General features: G+C 36.4%; 1 protein-coding gene across 22 annotated transcripts in view; it reads left to right on the top strand.

Annotated features, from left to right (window-relative positions):
- The window catches only part of NRCAM (neuronal cell adhesion molecule), a 158,791-nt gene that overhangs the window by 107,025 nt on the left and 28,819 nt on the right, over nt 1-22,947 (top strand). For 8 of the 22 annotated variants that reach the window (XM_063323142.1, XM_063323146.1, XM_063323140.1 and 5 more), the window contains 15 exons: nt 5,359-5,502; nt 6,483-6,594; nt 6,927-7,093; nt 7,177-7,324; nt 7,842-7,966; nt 8,852-8,881; nt 10,235-10,336; nt 13,281-13,478; nt 13,586-13,656; nt 14,547-14,772; nt 15,049-15,164; nt 19,006-19,210; nt 19,412-19,534; nt 20,316-20,492; nt 21,600-21,635. In XM_063323142.1, the coding sequence (XP_063179212.1) occupies nt 5,359-5,502; nt 6,483-6,594; nt 6,927-7,093; nt 7,177-7,324; nt 7,842-7,966; nt 8,852-8,881; nt 10,235-10,336; nt 13,281-13,478; nt 13,586-13,656; nt 14,547-14,772; nt 15,049-15,164; nt 19,006-19,210; nt 19,412-19,534; nt 20,316-20,492; nt 21,600-21,635 (1,980 nt within the window). The remainder of the gene's footprint in view (nt 1-5,358; nt 5,503-6,482; nt 6,595-6,926; nt 7,094-7,176; nt 7,325-7,841; nt 7,967-8,851; nt 8,882-10,234; nt 10,337-13,280; nt 13,479-13,585; nt 13,657-14,546; nt 14,773-15,048; nt 15,165-19,005; nt 19,211-19,411; nt 19,535-20,315; nt 20,493-21,599; nt 21,636-22,947) is intronic. The other 14 variants (XM_063323153.1, XM_063323149.1, XM_063323144.1 and 11 more) reach the window with 3 other exon arrangements.

Raw genomic sequence — 22,947 nt, 5'->3', positions numbered from 1 at the left:
AAGAGCTACATTTGAATTTCAAAGCCCTGCTGTCATCGTATATCCCACAATGTGCCTCCTGCGGCCCAGTAATCTGTTTGCAATACTTTAATTTTCTATTGGAAAGCACAACTGGGAGATGCTTAATTCTTCCGGTTTTGTTTTGCCATAATAGAGTCAGACAAGGAACGGGGAATGTTGAGGAAAGAACCACTCGTCTATATCTCAGTCAAAGGGTGAAGCTTAAAAACCAAAAGGGAAAAGGGAAGAATAAAGCAGAATGTAGTGTCTTAAGCACCTATGAAAAAAAATTGCAATGGTGTAAATTTTGCTCCAGATCTTATTAGTCAGAGTAAAAAGATATTTTTAAAGGAACATATTAGGTTTCTTTGAAATATTTTAATTAATTTTCTCCGGCGCTTAATAGAAAAACTCCGGAGTGTCTGAAAAGAAAGCTGCTTCAGACATGCTGGGGTGATAAGGACCTAACCTCCTAATATTTACTCACAGGAGTAATTTGAACTCACACGCACAGTCCCGTTGAGGTCAATTAGAATTAGTTTGGCAAGTAGCAATTGAAAGTTCAGGCCATGACTCTGCCTTGCCTTGTGCTTCAATTAACACTCAAGATCTGCATTATTTATACCGCTGCATAATCCGTTGTGTTTTACTGCTTAGATGTTCAGTGTGGCTTTACAAAAGGGAAGCCATGCATAAAGTATCTCAACTTTTAAGAAAGTAACAACCCAGATTAATTGGGAAGGGGAAGCACTTTCATAATTGGACTTCAGAAAGGCATTGCAAATACTGCACAAAAGACTAATTTGTTGGTTCAGTGGTTTATAGTTCATGATGAGCTATTAAATATTAAATACGCACACTTAGATTTATACAGAGTATTGCACTGAAAGGTGCTGTTTACCTTCTTTCAACATGTTCTTCACTTGTTTATATCACATTTGAAATTGAACCTTAGGTTTTAGTTAGTCTCCATTAGTAATCACATTGAATTTAAGGGAGAAACATTAGCGCTTAGATTTCCTTTTTGAAAGGCCTTGGTAATCCCTGGCTCAGAGATTCGTCATCCATCGTGTTCTCTGTGTGTACACACACAACCTGTTCACCACAGCCATGGGAGGGTAGGGAGAAATCTGCTGGACTCGGGTACCCCAAGGATTTCAGTCTCGGAGAGGAGAGGACAAGACAGGACTGACAGGGCAGACATTTATCTGCTGCTTCTGCTGCCATTGTGTTGGAACTGTGCATCTGGCTTAGGAACTGCAGCAAATATGAAAACCTTAGATAATCAGGTTTTTTTATTCTGCACAAAAGATGACCATCAAAAGATGGACACGGCTATAACCGGTCAGGTAGTAACCTGCTGTCCCTTTGGAGGTAATAATACTATCAGAATCAGAAACTTGGAAACAAGAATTTCAGTGATCATAAGAAAATATTTTCTGAGGAGCAAGTGAGATTAGTAAGAAAAGGAAAAGGGCATCTTCTTCCATGTCGCATCTCTTCCAAAATTAAATCTTTGTCAGTTCGCTCTAAGGTGTAGAGTAAGGCAAAACTGGATTATTTAAGTTTCTTGTTTTCGTTGTCTAGGTTCACTCTTGGTTTGACCCTGTAGATTCTCAAGTGTCTGATCAATTAATCCCCCAGAGACTGGGGGAAAGGTTGGAGCAAGATGCACCCTTGGTGGAAGAGGATCAGGTCAGGGTATATTTAAGTAAACTGGACGTACTGAAGTCTGTAGGCCCCAGTGGGATGCACCTACAAGTGAGGGAGCTGGCAGATGTCATTGCAACACCACTCTCTGTAGTCTTTGATCCACCACGATAACTGGGAGAAGTCCCCAAAGACTGGAGGAAAGCAAATGTTACTACTTTCTTCAAGAAGAGCAAGAGGGAGAACCCAAGGAACTACAGGCTGGTCAGCCTCACCTTGTTCCCTGGGAAGGTAATGGAGCAGCTGATCTTGGAAACCGTTTCCAGGCACATTAAGGACAAGAACACTATCAGGAGTAGTTAGCGTAGCTTCACCAAGGGGAAGTCATGCTTGACGAACTTGATAAATTTCTGTGATGAAATTTAAACTGGCCTGGTAGATGAGGGGAGAGTAGTGGATATTGTTTACCTGGACTTCAGTAAGGCCTTTTACACTGTCTCCCGTAAGATTCTTGTAGACAAGCTGTTGATGTATGGGCTGGATGAGCAGACAGTGACGTGGATAGAAAAATGGCTGAACAGCCAGGTCCAGAGAGTGGTGGTCAGTGGCACAAAGCCTACTTGGAGGCCAGTAGCTAGCAGTGTACCCTAGGGGTCAGTCCTGTTTAATATCTTCATTAATGATCTGGATGATGGGGCAGAGTGTATGAGGGACACGGACAGAGACATGTAGGATATGTTGGTGTTGCGTGGGAGGATGAAGCATGTCAGAAGACAGACTGTTGAACGGACACAGGTCCTAACAGAGAGCTTTCTAAAATCAGTGCCCTTCAGCTGAGGAGCAAGTTTGCTGATGACACAAAACAGGGAGGAGTGGCTCATACACATGATGGTCATGCCACCATCCAGAGGCATCTTGACAGGCTGGAGAAATGGGGATGACAAGAACCTGATGAAGTACAACAAGGAGAAGAGCAAAGTCTGCACCTGGGGAGGAACAACCCCAGGCAGCAGCAGTACATGCCTGGGGGCCACTCAACTGGAAAGTAGCTTAGCAGAAAAGGACTTGGGCATCCCGGTGGACACCAAGTTGACCACAAGCCAGCGATCTGCCCTTGTGGTAAAAAGGCTAATGTTATCCTGGGCTGCATTAGACAAAAGTATTGACAGCAGGTCAACAGAAGTGATCCTTCCCCTGTCTGGACGCGGTCCTGGGCAACTGGCTCTAGGTGGCCCTGGTTGAGAAGCCACTTGGACCAGATGACCTCCAGAGGTCCCTTCCAACCTCAGCCATCCTGTGTGTGCAAGTGCAGCAGTGCATGCTTAAGATCATTAGCAGCTGGATGGTACAGCATCTAACTTTTAGGGCCTGGCCCTGCAAAACACAATGTAGTACATGGACAAAGACAGGTAGGATATGTTGGTGTTGCGTGGGAGGATGAAGCATGTCAGAAGACAGACTGTTGAATGGACACAGGTCCTAACAGAGAGCTTTCTAAAATCAGTGCCCTTCAGCATGCAAGTGGCCAGACCAGTCAAAAGGAAGCATTGGCTAAACCAACACTTTCCTTAGTTTGTTCTTTTTTTCCTCTTGGGACCCATAGCTTGAAGGCCTTTTCTGAGAACAGGCACCTACATCCACCTACATTCAAATAAGCGAGTCATGGAATCATACAATTGTCTAGGTTAGAAGGGACCTTTCAGATCATCGAGTCCAACCATCAACTGACAAAAACCATCACTAAACCATGTTGCTAAAAGAGAAGAAGGAGAACTCTTTTTTTTTTTTTTTTTTTTCTTTTCCTTAAATACATCAGTGCGAAGTGAAGATGCTACCCTTTTTTTTAAGACGACAATTTAATGGTTAGATCATTCTTTTAAGATTCAGTTCCTTCGTCAGTCATAGGGGATTGGACTAGTGACTTCCATCTCTCTGAAGGGTCCCTACCATCAACTTGTAAGATATTATGTACGGGAGTGTCTGTGAAGGGGGGAGGTCTGCGCACCCATTAAAGATCTGTCTGTGTGCAGAAAACACTGCAGGATTCAGAGGGCATGAGTGGAGGGAAGCCGAGAGCCCGGGGCAGGAAGTAGCTGTGATTGGAACAGCCGCGGGCAGATCTCCTACCTCCTGGGAGGGCGGGTGTGCGTATTTTCCATTTAACAGTGATTTGTATGCAGAAACAGACCACTTCTCACAGCTGACTCGCCTGCCTGCTGGGCTACTCACCTGCTCCGTCTGTTTTCAGCCCATGAATCTTTTAATGAAAATGGCATTTACATAGAATAGGAAGCAATGGGGAACGTGGAACACAATAGGAAGTAAAGGAAAAGAGGAGAAAAATAACTGCAGCAATCCAGAAGCCTGGAGAATAAGCATTTAAAATTCCAGTAGTACCTTTTCATTCCTTTCTGAAAGTTTTGAATTTGTGATACTGATTTGAACTCAGAGTGATGGAAGATACGGGTTAAAAACGGAGTCAAAAAGTGTGTCTAGAGGCATCTGTTTAGAAATTGGTGTAACGCAAAATGGCCTTAAGAGTTTACCCAAGATGGAAATACCCTTAAGCAGGAGCACAGAACTGTGGTCCCATTAATCTGTCCACTTTCATTCTTCTCTCTTAGAGGATTCAGTAACAGAATCTTTTCTACGAATCCAAAGAAATAAGAAATGATTTTATATTAAAATGTCTTTCACAAATATACTTATTTTCTCAGGCTCCAATAATATATACAGGTATCGATCTTGATGATACAACCAAACTATGATGTATTTATTTATGCGTATATGCGTTTACTTTTAATATTAATATTAAATAAGTTCACCATTAAGTTTCAATATTAATAATGCAATGCTGTGTTTTGATTTAATATTTACTTAAAATATTAAACTATAGTTTGTGCATTTTTATGTAGTGCAGTGTTACAAGCTAAGTTTTTTTCTCTGTTGTACCTCTCTAACTCCATCCAGTTGTATCACAAATGACAGTTATTATTCTTCACTAATATCTCAGAATTTTATTTTCAGTTATATTCACAGTTTTTCTGGGATGCAAGAGCTGTTTGACAGCTCAGGCTACTACAGAACAGTTGAGGAAAGGGCATTGTATATTTCTTATAAAAGGGAAAGAGTGCCACCTACTGAATTGCTGTCACTACTCTTGTGAAGACTTGATTTTGTCTGAAAGAATTGCTAATGTTTTACTCTGAGAGTTTTCAACGGAGTAAGGCTATTTTTGTGTTTGGATAATTATTTATAGTATAACAACTGATTTGAAAAGTTGAAACCTTCAAGTCACAGAGACCTTTAAAGTTCTAATCACCCTCTATTATAATTTTCTTCGGACACTCAGAAATACTTCCTTCTTTTTTGTAGATATTGTCTGTATTTGCCTGAATCTTGTCATATTAGTATTTTTCCTCTGTAGTCCATGCAAAATGTGATCTCAGCTTTACTGCTTTGAAAAACTAACAACAACAAAAAACCCTAAAAAATGGAAAATCTACCATCCTGAGTTAGATATTTGTAGAACTGGGGTAACTTCCTTAATCATATGGAAATTCACATCTGACCAGTGAACAGTCACCCAGAAAAACAGAAGAAAGGGCATATTGGTCTTTCAAGTTGCTGCTTCTTTTCAGAAGTATGAAACATATCATCCAACGGCAGTTTAAGAAAAACAATTTTTTTTTTTCTTTACACCAACAGTTGCCCCAGAAGATCCTAGCAGAAAGGTAGATGGCGATACCATTATTTTCTCACAGGTGCAAGAAAGGTCAAGTGCTGTCTATCAGTGCAATGCTTCTAATGAATATGGATACTTGCTAGCAAACGCATTTGTGAATGTTCTGGGTAAGAAACAGATTTTATATTTTTCAGGTTTTTTTATATATTCATTTGTCTCCTGCTACTGCACGGGTTGCATGCTCAAGCCTTGCTTGAGGTGTCTTCAGTGGGAATGGACGTTATTTCCTGAGCCCTGTAAAAGGCAAGGGTATACATACTGTGGTTTTTGTAGGATATTCCTGAATTTCACTTTCACTATTCTTAAGCAAGAATAATAGCTGTGAAAGCTTTGGAAATCTTGGAAGAAATTTTATCTCTTTTTTATTTGTTTGTTTACATAAATCAAGCAAACGGAAGCATAACAAATAAGGCAGGAATTAATATTCTTTAAGTTGGTATATTTCAGTACTCTCTTATTGATTGTGGGTGTTTTGGATCAGTTAAATAGATGATCTCTAAATTGCTGTTGCAAGGGCACATGATTATGCATTTGTCTTGAAGGCCTCCCAAGAATGTGTTTCTAGTTAGGAGATATTGTGATCTCTCTAACTCTTCTAGCTGAATTTAACAAAGCTAGTAGCAAAATTCGAGGCGGAATGGCCTCTAAAGACTTCCCTGCAGGCACAGGCAGATCTTTTGATTGAGCGACACTGTAGTTCCTTTAAAATATGTAGGTGTTTCACCAAAAATGCATCTTAGGTTCTTTCTGCCTGCAGGTTTATTCCGAATTATGTAGTTCAGTCTGTTCCCAGGAGTTTCTCTTCTTGAAGTATATTCTGATTTAAATTTTCCAAATGAAATCATTGCCTTTGGTGCCCATGCCTATTACTTGTAAACAGGGAAGATGCATTTGTTTTTCATAAGATAACTCTCCTACATTAATGTTTCCTCAGCCTACCGGCAGTAGAACGTATTTGGACCTAGACTGAGACCAGAAATCACTTCAGAGAAGGATGTTAATGTATAATTCCTTAGGCCATTCTTGATATCTTAGTATTTTCTACCTGCATCTTCGTATCTATATCCAGATACCTTTGTCTTTTCAGCTGAGCCACCAAGAATTCTAACTGCTGCTAATAAACTGTATCAAGTCATTGCAGATAGTCCCGCATTGCTAGACTGTGCTTATTTTGGTTCACCTAAGCCTGAAATTGAATGGTAAGCTATAGTGTTGTTGTGCTTGAGTTATGTAAAAAGAGCCAATTGTATCTATGGAAACAAACATTTAAAACTTTAAACTATTTTTACTCTTTCTACAATTTTAAAATAGTGTATTTTTAAATATATGCCGATTACAAAACACAAATACAATACGAAACATACTTAACGTAACAACAGTTTAGTTATCCCTACAGAGTCAAGTTTAAATTTCATTATGGGATTCTGTCTGTATTTTCTAATGTGGCAGTCCCAAGTTTGCATTTTCTGATAATGAAATACAACAGAATTTAACGATGATGTTGGATAATGATACTACTTTTTATATAAAGGTTTAAGGGAGTGAAAGGCAGCATCCTGCGTGGAAATGAATACGTTTTCCATGACAATGGAACCTTGGAAATTCCAGTGGCTCAAAAGGATAGTTCTGGTACATACACGTGTGTAGCAAGGAATGAATTAGGAAAGATACAAAATGAGGTGCAATTGGAAGTTAAAGGTAAGAAATGAATCACTCTTTCATCACAGGTTAGTACAGAATTTCAGACTTTCTAAATATCTAATAGCAATTTTAAATTTCAGATCCAACAATGATAATTAAACAGCCAGAATACAAAGTGATTCAGAGATACGGCCAAGTTTCATTTGAGTGTATAATAAAACATGATTCCACCTTATTACCAACAGTTATATGGTTGAAGGACAATGGTGAACTGCCAGGTGATGAAAGGTATGGACAACGTAATTTTCCTTTATTTTTAATTTTCTAGTTTCTTTTGTCTGCTCCTTTTCCTGATCTTTGAAAGGAACATATTGACCTATTGACTTTTTCCGAAGACGACTGATAAATATCATCGCTATCCCATGTTCGGTGACTGAAGGACTCACCTAGTGTGGTGAAAATATTAAGATAGAATTCAAATTAAATTGAGGTGTAAAAATTTTTAATGGTGCACATTGACCATGTATATCAATTGTAAGAAAATAATTGGCATCAGAAGCCAAAGGGATAATGGACAACTATTTTGCTCTAGATCACAGATAATTAAAAGTTGTCTGAGTATATTTAGAAGTAAAAGCACGTTAGGATAGTTACTGTGGGAAGGTGGTCAAGAGCATAGTTTACCTTGCAGTCTGCCTATTTGCTGAAATACACAAGTATATGGGATTTGATAATGTCTTATGCAAGTTTCTTATAACGGTACCAGTTATTGAAAAATCAGTGGCTGAATCTATTGTATTTGCAGGTTTCTAGTTGGTAAAGACAACTTGACCATTATGAATGTAACTGATAAAGATGATGGAACATACACTTGCATAGTTAATACTACTCTGGACAGTGTTTCAGCAAGTGCTGTGCTTACTGTTGTTGGTAAGAATACTCTCAAACTTTATGATAGCAGAACTGTGTTTAATTACTGTTAAGTATGAAAACAGCATTAGATTTAAAATGAAAAGCACAAACGTAGATTTGTTTTCTAGGACAGGACAAAGGAAATGTCACCTATTTGTACATGTGCTTCAGTTTTTTAAAAATAGAGTCTTACCCTAAAGTTTGCCTTTGAATCAGCTACTTAAAAAAGGGTCCCATAGCTACAGGACGCATTCAGTTTCATGCTGTATAGGTTTTTATTTGGATCACATCTGAGCTAACACAGTAGATTACATACTGCAGAGTATTTGAACATAAACACGTTATCTCAGGAATCTCTTTCACAGCTAAATTATGCTTCAGAAAGATTGAACGTGCTTGGTTGTATGTATTTTCAAGGTTTTTCTTTTTAAAGTAGTTCTCTCTCTTAAGTTTCTGTGATTGCAGATTGTTGTAAAATATGTTACTTTGCCCCTTCTCCCAATTTGTAAGAACGTTTTAAGTAAATGTCCTGAATGATCCGTACCTGAGTTCAAGCTGAGATTCAAAGTCAAGTATGCTTGTGTTTTAAAATTGTGTATTAATCTTACACCTATCCAGGAATGACATACACCAAACATCTCATACTTATTTAAAAGTTTTTATAAGATTCCTTGCTTTATTTATTTTCTTGATCTATCCTTATTTAAAAAATGGCTAAAATATTCAAAAATACTTATATAACTTTTCAGTGAAAAACTATCAATGTATTATTTGACATCAACCATTTACTCTAAATAAGATAACTTTTCTTTGTCTCCAATAATTATAGTCCTTAACTACCTACAGTATTCTGTTTCTTTGGCTACTAACTGATTAAATCCTTTATATTAATGTTCTTTTCAGCTGCTCCCCCAACTCCAGCTATCATTTACGGTAAACTAATATGAAGTTCTCCTTCTACATCATCTGCCAGATATATTTCTCATTTGCCTGTTGCAAAGTGCAGCATCTTTTCTTTTTTTCCCCTTTTTCTTGTGTTTGTGTGTGTGTGTGGTTTCATCCCATTTTACCAACTGCTTCATTACTGGAGTACTGGACTTTAGAATTTTACAGGGCAGGCTGCTTTGTATTTTAGGTAATAAATGATTTTCAGAGAATTTATTTTAAAATAAGGTTGGTTACAGTGTGATAATTTTTTTCTTATAGAGAGAGCACTGTAACGCAAATTAGTTATGTAGTAAAAGAAAAATCTAAAAGGTAAATCCAGCTGTTTGTTGAAAACTAATTCGCTATCAAAGAATTTGCACCAACCAAATTATTTGCTTTGGGGGACAGCTTTGTAGGCCTGGTGTACTTTATTTCATTGTTTGTCTTCATTTTACTTCACTTATAAAATGGATAGGACCATATTGACTTATTGCTAATAAGGATTTTAAAATTAAAGCCAAAATTCCCTCCCCATATCTGTCAGGCAGGTACAGTCTTAAATTTTGACAGTATACAGCCTTTAATTTGGTAGCAATTTTTTCTGAATTTAGGTTTTAAAATGCAGTATAATATGGCTAAAAACGCTTTTAAGTATGAGCATCTTAAGCACTTTTATGTAAATCCTATCACATTCAGTGAAAATGCTTATGTATTCTTAAATGAACCTACTCATTAGTCTTGATTTTTGTGTAACAAATCATATAATGAACTATTTTCAGCAATTTGGAATGGACAATTACATCTTTATGCATTATAAGGATGTATATTAACAGCTTGCATGGTATTTCAGGATTTTTTTAAAACTTCATCAAAATCTAAAACACTTAGTAACTTTCAATTAGTTTCTATTTGAACTATATTTGTTTTGAATTCACATTCAAAATATTTGTAGTGATTCTAGAAAAGCTTCTTTGATGTGAATGCTTCTTTATTTTCCATGTTTTATACATATTTCTAGTTACATTAGATAACCACCCATAATCATTCAAAGATAAACTGAACACAGATTTAATAATTCATTGCATCTTGTTACATTTTTTTGTATCACAGTGCAATCAGACATAGAAAAAATCAAATATAGATTCTTGTTAATGTGTAGAAGTTTCCAGATACATCGGTTCTCCATTTTATCTCTGTTTTGTAACAATTGCATGCTAATGATCATTACATCGTGCTTATGTGAGTAGATCTGCCCTGCTGTATTTGTGGAATTCTTTTGATTGGAATGTGAGGATTTTTTCAATGATGAAACTACATCTTCTGGCGTGATTGTTTACTTTAGGTTCATTTGATTTACAGCTCGGCCAAATCCACCCTTTGACTTGGAATTGACAGGTCAGCTGGAAAGAAGCGTTGAACTCTCATGGGTACCAGGAGACGAAAATAACAGCCCCATTACAAGTATGTTGGTTTATATCTATTGCATTACTTTAACAGCATTAACCTTTACTGTTCGCATATCCAAAGAGTTATGAGATAAATTTTGTGTGCGACATTGAAGAATGGTAAATTTATTTGCTGCAGTTGCTATTTATTTGCATAACTGAATGTCCTCTATTGTACAGCCAAGCAGAAGGACTGACTTACTGCCCTGCAGAGCTGGGCTTTTGATCCAGAAACTTGTGCTAGTTAACATAGAAGTTGATACTGATGTGAGCTCTGTCTGACAAGGTCCAGTCTTATGAATATGTAGAGAGCAGACTTGTTCATTAGTTGTATGCTTCTGAAGGAGAGAGCTACTATCATCTTGCATTAACTCCTTTGTAATTCCCGTGAGTTTGAAATAGCATCAGTACCGATATCTTTAGGGATTATCCATCACTACTGATAAAGAATATTATTCTTTGTAAAAATGTAAGACAGGTAGCTTTTCTGTTTTTTTTTCTTGTCCAGACCGTTGAAGGAATAAAGCAGGTCCCTAAGACAGAGAAAATAAACATCTGTAAACTTTTGAGACATGAAGTTATATGCTATTACTCCTCCCAGTAGAACATGATGAAAGATGCTCTTACTTACATTGAACAGAAAGAATGGAGGGGGAAATTAAGAGGAAGGAAGAAGGATCTTACTGTTTTCCAAAAAATAATAGGATCAGAAAGATTTGTCGATGCAACTTTTTCATTATGAGCAACTTAATGTAATTATTTAATTTTTTTATGTAGTGTATTTGTAGTTAATAACTGTCCCAAGTTGCCACAGCCACTGTACACATTACATTGGGAATGAACGAGTTAGGCTAGCTTATTGAGTGTTGCTCTCCGGAGTCTGATGCTGGTCCGTATCAAGACTGAACACAAATCATAAGGATCAGGCATCTGGAAAGGAAGTTTTGTAAAAACAGAATTTCGGACATCTCAGAACACAGCAAAGGTTTTGATTGCATTTTAATGAAACACCAAGGGATTTTGCTGAAGTTTTATGGTTTCAGACTTGTCTAATGTATATCAACTAGTAATATGCGTTTAAAAATATAATACATAAAAATTTAATGCAAAGAGTTGAATTGTATTTAAGTTATGGTTTATTCATATACTTCTGTATCAGCATATTCATTTTTTTCTAACCAGAAGACACAGGTCTTACCTTTCTATAAGAGTGACGTTACACTGTTTCAAAAGAGATGATACGAGTTGGTATTGGCTTATGTCAGAGTTTTTCTGGAAGCAAGATACTGCATGCACTCTGATATTGGAAATTGAATCCTTCTGACTAAATAATGCTGGTTTTAATTATGATACAATTTATATTGCTGTGTGGTCCCGGGAGCCTGCAAAATAAGGCATTTGCTTTGTAAGTAAGCCTGTTACTGCTGGTGCTGCTGCTACTGTCACTGCAAAATGCGGATCAAGACTCAAAGATAGCACTTCATTATGAGTGATCGCTTTACACAAGTAATAGGACTGACATGCTAGAGTCTCTGTGAAATCTCAGAGTGTTTTTCCTTGAAGCGTCCTATAAATTGTTCTGCTAGACTTGCAGGCAGAATGCTAGTTACTAGGGAAACAAAATGCAGTAGTAAAAACTCTGTTGGTGCCTTTTTTTTTTCCTAGCATGTAGTAGTCTCACCTTTTGAACAAAGGCTTTTGTCCAGAAAACATCCCATCCTAAGGCCTTTATCTCTGAGCACACAGCACCAACTGTAACTCTGGCAGTAATCTGGGGACAGTTCTCCTTCTTTCTTACTACTCAGGTCAGGATGAACTCTGCAAACCTTAAGTCCAGAAGGCTACAATTAGTACTACTTAATCTGTTTTACTTCTTGAACATCTTGGCTCTTCAAACTCTGTGGATCATTTCGATGTGGTACTGTAAGTGTTCTTCCAAAAGCATTTTCTAGGTGTTCCTCAGAATTTCTTTAGTAGTGCAAACAGGATGTATTCTGAGGCATATTTTGAAGTCTTGTCCCCATCTATACATGAGATAGGGGAAAGTTTTTGTCACACAACACACAAACATTTGATGCTCATGTAAATTTCATATATCTAAACTTAAGGTTCCATGGAATGTACTCAGACTATGTGTTCTTCTCCCATTTATGTACTGTATCCTAACAATTCCTCATAAGTGTTTCAGAATTTATATCTCATACCTAAGAGCAGGAAGATTTTTATCTGTTTCACTGCTGAAAAAAATGTCCTTTTGTCTTTGATCCTGAATATGATTTTCTTCTTGGAGTTCTACAAACCTGTTTATCCCTAAGGTTATATACTCTGCAGGGTCTTAACAGTAATCATCGTAATGTTCACACAGAGAACTCTCAAGAAATTTAGCTTCTGAACATACATTCCTTGACTTAATTTGAAGGTATTGAGAAGTGCTCTCAAAAACCTTCCTTAAGTACTGGTTCTTGACTTTAGATAGTTCTTCAATAAGGCAGCCTCACTGGGGAGAATGGAGTACTCAGAGAGTTTTAATATTGTACAGGTACTGCTCACTGTCAGCTTGATACAACCAAGACCAATGTATTTGTCAGCCAAATATTACTTTCACATCAAAATTCCAATCTTGTCCCACTTTCTCACTGTGATAGTTCAAGGGTTCCTGTTACGTTAGAATCCAGTACCTGAGAGAGCTCTTGTAATAATGTGTTAACTGACAGGTAGCTGCATTAGTAAGAATACCAAATTATAACAGTATTTCTATTATATTTCCACATAGGCAGTATTTTTAAGATGCACATTATAGATCTATGTTCTGGTTTATGTACGTACATTTCGATTTCCATGATTTTTAAAAACATTGATTGGATCACTCCCTTCTGAGTAGCTCATTCAGAAATGCCTACACTAATTGAGGAAGGTGTTGCAAGTTTTGACATAAAGTTGGATTCAATTTCTGTTTACAGACTTTGTGATTGAATATGAAGATGGGCTTCATGAACCAGGGGTATGGCATCACCAGACGGAAGTTCCTGGAACTCAGACAACAGTACAGTTGAAGTTGTCTCCGTACGTCAACTACTCATTCCGTGTGATAGCTGTCAATGAGATTGGCAGAAGTCAACCGAGTGAACCATCTGAGCAGTACCTGACAAAATCTGCAAGTAAATAACTATTCCTGCTTACCAGTGATTGATTTATACTATGAATGGCGTAGAATTTGTTTGGAATGCAAACAGCAGTCATTCACATGTAAATATTTTATTTTTAGACCCTGATGAAAATCCTTCTAACGTACAAGGGATAGGCTCAGAACCTGATAATTTGGTAATAACATGGGAGGTAAGTTTGGTTTTTTCGAGGTTTCATTTGTTTGTTTTCAGGTCTGTGAGTAGCATTTTTTTAGAGAAATAATAATGATCTAATTGTGAACATGCTATAAGAATACCTAGTGAGTTGCTTGCTTAAAACATTCTTGAAATAGAGTAAAATACAAGCATTTCCTGTCTTCATTTTCAGGGAAAAGCTGCATGCATTTTGGAAAAAAAAATAATAATTTAAGATGCCATTTTTTCCTTGAGTGATTTCTCAAGATAAGCCATTAATTTGGTAATACAGGATGTTTTGCTGCCAATTTGGGAGAACTTAAATATGTAAATTGTGGTTTATCTTAAGTAGGGTTTTATTTTTAGAATAAATTCTAATGTGAATCCTAATTCTACCCTCAACTTTTATGATAAACTAGATTACCGTGGACTCTTCCACTAAAAAACTTTTGTGGAAAAGTTTTCTCTATCGTGCCCTTACCGTCGTGAAAGGAGCTCGAGGAGAGCTGTGTAGAACCAATTTCCCATCCCAGGCAAGAAGCATTGTCTAGGAAACGCTGTTTAAAGGGAGTTGGTCTAAGTCTGTTTTTCCCTTTTCCACTTTTTAAGAAATACTTGAAAACAAAATATGTATACAGAAATCACAATCTATAGTTGCATGAGAATTAGCCAGAATCACCATTCAGTGTGATTTTTACTAATGAATGAAAAGCAACTGAACTGGCCTCCTGTAAAAGCTAAATTGCACAGTTTGGAAATTTCAGCGGTACTTCTCTGTCACAGAACACAGTGGTAAATTTTCAGTAAAATTCTAAAGAAGAATTGGTATACTTCCTTTGTGACTTTGGATGTTTCAGATGCTTCAGAGTATTTTTAAAATAATTTCATTTACTCCTTTCATTTCAGTCTTTAACAGGTTTTCAGTCTAATGGACCAGGGCTTCAGTACAAAGTCAGCTGGCGTCAGAAAGATGTTGATGATGAATGGACATCTGTTATAGTTGCAAATGTATCCAAATATATTGTGTCTGGTACACCAACCTTTGTTCCCTATGAAATAAAAGTACAAGCTTTAAATGACCTGGGGTATGCACCAGAGCCATCAGAGGTGATTGGACATTCTGGGGAAGACTGTAAGTTTTGTAGTTTGACTCAACTGTATTAATTAGAAGCAACTAAATGTGTAACCTAAATGGGTATTTAAAATGCTAAAATATTGAAATAGGAGGATAGTAGTTATTTTTTTAATTATAATTAGTAATTTTGAGGTAATTAGGCTTCATAATACTCTTTAGTAATAATCCTGAGGTCAGATTTTCAACATAGGAAGATTTTAACCTTCTCCTTGAGTGCAATATTTGTGTAATGTCTCATTCTAACAAGATATTTGTTGCATCCTTTCCACACAGTGCCAATGGTTGCTCCAGGCAATGTGCAGGTTCACGTTATTAACAGCACGTTAGCAAAGGTGCATTGGGACACAGTTCCACTAAAAACTGTCCGAGGACACCTTCAAGGGTACAAAGTAAGTACTGTCAAAAGTTTTCTGTTACTCATTTATTAAAATAGATCACTCTTCCTATATGAGACTGTATCCAGATTGAAGTAACTGACGTATAAGAGGACTCTTGCTTTTCAGTGAGCTCAGAAATTTTGCTGAGAAGAACAGCATTGATACAATTCATTTAGAGTTCAGCACTGTTCCAGCCTTGTAGTAGTACCCTCCTCTGACATTGTCCTTGAAGAAAAATGGGATGTTTGCAATTAAATTTGCAGGTATTACATGGATTTAAAAAAATTATAATAGTTTTACAGATCTTATTCCAAAAGGATATTTAAAGGATGAGGAGAAATAGTTTCTGTAGGAGTCTCTTCTAGGTCTAATACTAAGGTTACTCATCTTCTGCCATAATATGATTAATTGTATCTTTAATTCTGAGTGACTGGCCACTTGCTAGCTTATGCTGGGTGCTGTGTCTTTTGGGAGGCCAGGAAAAAGTTCAGTTTTTTCAACTCAATTTAAGGAGATAGGAAATGGCAGAAGATTTGGAGCGTGCACATAATTGAAGGAAGCTCAGTGTAAAATAATGTGCTGGGTTTGATGATAACTGAGAAGGCTGTGTTGTAGACAAAAGACTGCAATGAATAGAGAATGGGAGACAGGAGGACTTCAAGGTTAGAAACGGGGGGAACTGGTGTCCCTGGAGAACAGGGAAAATCTGATAGCAAAATATGCTTCAGAGGTTGCACTAGAAGTCCATCAGAAGAAAATCAAGAGTGGAAACTGCAGAAGTATGGTAGACTGGTTGTGGAGGGAAGAGTGGAATGAGAGGATATACTGACTTCCTATGCAACAATAGAAGAAAATAAAAAATAAATACCTCTTTGCACCTCTGCAAGTATACTAGTTAGTATGTTCTAATAAAGCAGACTAGTTACACAGCCCGAAATAGATTACTTGGTAAGACAAATTTGAACTACTTCTGTTTAAATGAAAGGAAGAAGAAGAAATATTTGGAAAATGAAAAGACTAAAGAATATTTGGAGGAGAATCATCGTTTATAAGTACATCATACTTATAAAATGAATATACTTATAAAAAGGTAACCTCAGTTACCACATAAATGTGAGTTCCTGGTATGGGGATGTCACTTACCTGGCACAAAATATCGTCCACAGGGACTTAAGCTAGTGCTGTATGAGTTAGCATAAGTATTTGTAATTTGTGTAGTGCTTTGCCCTAGATAATAAACTTGGCTGAGAAACAGGATTTACTAGTCTGTTAGATGCTTATCCATTAGATGACAGTCTCATATCGACCTGGTATTTCACAGACAAATGGGTAACCAAAAGAAAGCATCCATTATGTGAAGATTAAGGAGTTAGAATTTAGTAAAGTTAATGCTTGTTATTAATCCAGTTACAGCAATGCTAATGCTCATAATCCAAATCACCAAATTTCTATTAAAGATAATTAATACAAAAAAAATCCATAGATACAAATATCTGCCCATACATCAGGTGTTAAAGGCATGGTTACAGTGAGTTGTCATCATTCCATGTTTAGATAGAGATTTCTTTTTCCTCAGACTTGGAGTCTCTTGAGGATTATTTTCTCTCCTGTATTCGCTAACAGGCTGCACACTTTCCTCTCCACTTGGTCTAAGAGGTTAGTCATGCCATGGTTTCTTCTGTTTAGCGTATTAGTCCTTCTCTGTATACAGTATGACTTCTTTTCTGTGGGGAGGAGAACCACACAATTACACAAAGCTAAGCAAAACTGAAACTAAAATAAGTTAGTCAATAATCACGAGTAAAACAAGCTCAAGATCACAGGATTGACGACAGATATGACCACCGAGTAGTTTTGCTGTTATGGCTTGGAGAAATGAGACAATGGGATGCAACGGAAGTTCTTAAATAATTTTTGCAGATACAGCTAAATCAAGCTAAAACAGGTTTAAACTAGACAAGGCGTGATAAGTCCTAAGACCTAGTGGATACTTATTGTTACAAAGCTTTCTCTGAATACAAGCTGAAAACTTCGTGGATGCAGAGTACACTTTAAGTGTCTTAGTTATTGACATAGTTTACAAAGCACATGACTATCTCTTTTTAAACACATCATCAAAATCCTACTAGCAAACTCAGGCTTTCCTCATTAATAAAATTATTTCAGACAGTAGCCCAATATGCGGTGTAGCATTAGGGACTTGTTTCTTAATAAAGTGAGGGATATTTCTCTAAAGTGTCACGTCATGAAGACAAATGCATGAACAAAGCAGGAAGGCATCTAACTAGCGGCAGTCTACAGCACATCACTCATATTTTGCTCTTGTATTAATCTAGCTAATACTCAATATACTGTTGTACTGTAAATCATTTCAAACCTAAGAAGAAATCTTAAAAAAAATGCTTTTCACTGTTACTGCTGCCATTTTTCCTGTTATTCTTATGAATTCAGTGGTTATTCAATACAGTATGTGAAAAATGTGATGCAGTCTCTTTTACTGTTATATTCCTCTTCCAAATCACTGCTTATCAAACCCAGATTATTAAAGCTGTCTTTTAATTTCAGCCTGGCTAGTGAAAAGTGATGACCCAGCTATAATAATGTGCTTTGTGAGAAGTTACTGCCTAACAGTTCTTAAAATATCACGAACCGTACCTGATGAGTTTCAATACTACTAGTACCAACACTTCAAGCTTTTAATAGCTTGTAAATGGCTTTGTACAGTAGTTGGTAGGATGAGAGCTCCAGGATGACAGCTGGCAGTGTTGAAAAACATTAACTCAAGCCATGCAAAATACAGTGGCACTTAACAGCGATTAGAGTGAAATGATATGTTGTTAGCAATAGAAAGCTGGTGTTAGTGTAACATTGCTTTATAAGCTATCTAGTTGGGCTTTGTAAGTCTTAACAATTCCCTTTTTTGAATTCATATGTGAAATCCTAGCTGCCTTAATTAAAGAAGTGTTTTGCAGTTGGCTGAAATGAAACCAGAATTTTACCCGTTTATATTGCTTTTATCAGTTTCAGTGTGTGATCATACATGCATGAAAATATGCTGTGAAAAATGAACTACGATGTATTTGAAGGTGACAATCCTAGGAGTAACACAAGTCTTCGTAGGGGCAACTGTTAATATCTTTCCAGATATCATGGTTGAGAGACTGTGTAGTAAAGAGTGCAGTCAAGGTAATTACCTCTGAGGCTCATCTGTAGTTTCTTAGAAATTTGATCAGCAAATTGGACACCAGAATCAGCTTTGTGGTCTGATCTAGTTGTCACATAAATGGAGGAACAGTCTTCTGTCCCTAGGGGGAGATCATTCCATGACTGTAACCTCAGAGTCCTTTCAGAACTTGTGTATTTTTCCAGCCCAGACAAATCTTTTGGTTTCTTTCCTACTTAAAGATATCTACTTGGCTTACACATTACAGGGAATAGCACGGTCAGGTGTATGACATAACTAGGTGGCAAAGTGCAGGTCTGCTTTAGAAGCTATGTAGACATCTTACTGCAAGAATGGATGGTATGAATGAGTCCAGCCTCTCAGATGGACTTGCTGACATGAGAACCATCACATACTAATGCAGTTCCAAACCAGAACTTGTGTCAAACTGGCTTTGAGCATTAGCAGAACTGTCAGGTGATAGTCTTCACCTTCACCCACTTGTGTAGACATGACTATTTCTGGACAAGGTCTGTTTCTGGAGCCGGAAAGCTTCTACGCAATTTCTCACCTGAACTCATTAAAATTGCAGTTATTCATACCTGTACTTCACGGATACTCATGGAAAAGCTTAGAGTTTGTAAAATCAGAACACCTAAACACTCACCGTAGATTTTCTTTTGTCTTTAGGTTTACTACTGGAAAGTGCAGAGTCTATCCAGAAGGAGCAAGCGGCACGTAGAAAAAAAGATCTTGACTTTCAGGGGAAACAAGACTTTTGGAATGTTGCCAGGGCTGGAGCCCTATAGTTCTTACAAGCTGAATGTTAGAGTTGTTAATGGTAAAGGAGAAGGACCAGCAAGCCCAGACAAAGTATTTAAGACCCCTGAAGGAGGTATGAAATGAGAAAGGTAGAGCATAAACTTAAATGTGGTTTATTTAGAAATAGAACACTAAGGGTGCAATTGCTGAATTTGCATCTTGGACATTAGAAAATAATAATCTGTCTCAATACAGTAATAATTTTAAGAATTAATAATTCATGAGCTGTTTTAAGTTAATCTACTTTGTATTTACTGTGTGCTCTTCTGAAAAGTTCCTAGCTCACCCTCCTTTTTGAAGATTACTAACCCAACGTTGGATTCTCTGACTCTGGAGTGGGGTTCCCCTACCCATCCAAATGGTGTTTTGACATCATATATACTGAAGTTTCAGCCAAGTAAGTCAATTACGACTATATAACTCTAACTTAGACAGTATGCCTACTAAATAGCAATCCATTTATTAAGAAAAAAATTATGTTAAATTTATAATGTACAAAAGATATGATTGCATTGTAGATGTCAAGTTTGGAAAAGATTAATGTATTTGTGACAATATAGATGACTATTTGGAAAACTTCACTTGCTCAAGTGCAAGTTTAGCATTTTTCTATTACCTTGTTTCTTCAAACCATGCTTCACAAAAAAGTGAAGTCCTACATACAATCGACAGCCAAGTTAGAAGTAAGATACTACCACTTAGAAATCCTGTATTCTAACTGCAGTGAAAATATAATTACAAGTAGATCAAAATACATCCAATTGTATTGTTGTCTGCTTCTTCAATTTTTATGGTATTTTAATTTTTAAATGAAAAATTAATAAATGTGCCATTTACTCAGAGCTATAAATCATTTCATTAGGATCCCTATGCCACTGCTTACTTGCCCAGAAATTTGTCAGAAGTGACACTGGAAATTGAGATGTGCATGGAACAGGTTAAGGAAGTTTTTCTTCCACTTACCAACTTCTGCTGTTCCTTGGCTTTAGATACAAGTCACTTCGGTATTTTTTTTTTCCTAAGCATACTGAACTTAATATGAGGTAGCTAGTTTAGAGTTTCAGATTTTTTTAATGATCAGTGTTTCAAATGTGTTCAGATGATTTTCTAACACAGTGATAATGTAGGCTGTTTTCCTAACTAACTCTTTTTTTTTTTTTTTTTTCTTTTAACAACAGTTAACAACACACATGAATTAGGTCCCTTGGTAGAGATAAGAATTCCTGCCAACGAGAGCAGCTTGATATTAAAAAATTTAAATTACAGCACACGATACAAGTTTTATTTTAATGCACAAACTTCAGTTGGATCAGGAAGTCAGATAACTGAGGAAGCAGTAACAATTATGGATGAAGGTAAGATGGGTATGTATAAAGAAAACCCATTGAGTTTAAAAACCACTGCAAATTTTATTCAAAATATTACTACTACTTCTTTCCATTAAGGAAATAGCCCCTGGTAAAATTTTCTCTAGAGCTTTCTTAACTGTATTATACACTAATAAAAGATGTTAAATAGCTTTTAAGAAAAGATGTGCAAAGGGTTTCTACTGTAGTGGAAGCCCCAGAGAGATGTAAAGCCCCTCCTTTTGATATTAACTTACAAGATCGAAGACTTTGGCTTTTTGCGCTTCAAAGTTTCATGTAACTTTACATTTTAAGTGGTCCTTCATTCACCTATTCTGCTTCATTGTCACAGAGAACAATACTGAAATGGTGCAGCTTTATGGCTAGAGGAAATTATTTCTCTTTTGAAGTATGTAACAGCTTCTGTGAGGTCTAAACTTTTTTTCATAGAGCTAGCGAAACCTGCAACTTCAAAAAAGCTCCAGAAATGAATTTGTCATCTATGCCCCCAAGTAACTGGTGACATTGTATAATATTTAAATACTCTTAAGTATATTGCTCAGTTCTGTCACTATTGATGTTTACATTTATATCCATTCTAGATCTCCGATTTTGGCATTTCTTTTCTTGAAGATGTTATTTATTTAAATGTGAAAGCTTAATAAAATAAGAGTAATTAAAGCAAAGGGGAAATTTGCGGGGAAAGCCTTTAATGATTTGGCACATCTTAATATTAAAAGTCCATCTTGATACCATATTTTAATGTATTTTTATGCTTAGTAAAATTATAGTTTGTTGGAATAGCCGTAGATGAGTTGGTATGCAATGCAATTTCTCTAACAGTGTATTAAGGTTGCATATGAATGACATTTATTTTAAATCATGAATCTTAACAAGCATGAGCAATAAAATTTTGTAAGTGCATGTATATTAATTATTGTCTTGTAACAGTCTGTCAGTGTTCAACATAAGTGGATGGTTTCTAGTTTATTTGAATTGATACATTTTATCTAGTCTGCATGCTTTTCTGGTTTATAATGAAATTACATATGTATGTTCCCTTTGGTGTTGTATCTAATTATATAGTGTTCCTGTTCTTGTTTTCCTCCATTAAAGCTGGTTTTCTCCGTCCTGCTGTAGGTGCAGGCAAAGGTAAAATGAAACTGCATGATTTGTTAATGTGTGGATTTTGCAGTGTTGCAAATGGGGAAATTGCAGTGGTAAGGACAGAAAATCTTGGAGTACACATTACTATACAAAGTATTAATTGGTGCTGGAAGAAAACATTTATGGGTTTGTTTTGTTTTTTTTTTAAAAAGGGATCCAGAATGCTTATTAATACCTTTCATCTATTTATTTTGTCCCAGAGTTCCAGGGGAATTCATTAGCTTTTCTTCAGCAAAGTCTAATTATTTCTGAACATTTAACAGATGTATGTCACTGTCATAAATATTCAGGATCCAGGTGCACTAGCACTGATTAGCTGGAGTAGAAAAAACAGCACTTTTACAAAGGAGATTTTTTGTACTGCCTGTGCCATGTCCTTTTTTTGTTTTGTTTTGTTTTAAAAAAATGGGTGTGTTCTTGTTCCTGCTGCTGATTAATGCTACCCATTTGATCACATTTATTTTATTTGCAACCCAGCTGTGCATAGGAGACAGATGACTGACAATACCCTCTGTATACTTCTCAGTTCGAGTATCAGGTTGAATATACAGACAAATGGCTTCCTGCTGTCTTAGGTTCACAGATCTTCTGAGTGAGCACTCGAGGATATTTCAGTGAGGGGAACATATTGTCTTCCTTGTTCTTGAATTCAGTAATATTTAGTTCTTTATGATGCAGTTCTTCTGTCAAACAAGGTGTTCTTCACATTTTTGCACACATTTTTTATGAATTTTGATACTTTTTCTGTCAGAAGCAAAGATTGTCCTAAGGACTGTTAGGTAGCTGTAAGTCCGAAAGGTGTCTCTGTACATGTGTGTCATTTCATCACAGAGGTGTTATTAACACTAATGAATATCTGTACATCAGATTCTCAGACCATAAACATCTCAAATCAAACTCTGTACGTGAAATACCCAACATTTTTTACAAGAAGCATATATTGTTTTACATATATTTTCTTTCCACTTGATGGTCAGGTGTTTTGAATGAGAATAGCCATAAAAAAGAACTTCATTCACTCAATCTGGTGTAAATCAGACTCCCTCTCTATACGTATGTATGCATGCATTTGTGCATATATTATATATACGTATATATATATAAAAGTATATTCTAATATCAGTTGCATTTCTGGTAAGTGTATAGAGTTGTGGCTTTATTTTAATGACAAGTGTTTCTTACTGTTTTTTAGACTAGTTGTAGCTGAGCAGTTAGCACAGATTGGAACAATCAAACTGCCTTGTAGTCCTGGACGCTAACAGCAGAAATGTAAATTAAGTTCTCATTATTTTATAGC

Source organism: Chroicocephalus ridibundus, chromosome 1, assembly GCF_963924245.1.
Source record: "Chroicocephalus ridibundus chromosome 1, bChrRid1.1, whole genome shotgun sequence".
NCBI lineage: Eukaryota > Metazoa > Chordata > Aves > Charadriiformes > Laridae > Chroicocephalus > Chroicocephalus ridibundus.
Note: the sequence above shows the minus strand (reverse complement) of the source record. Positions and strands in the feature narration are given on the sequence as shown.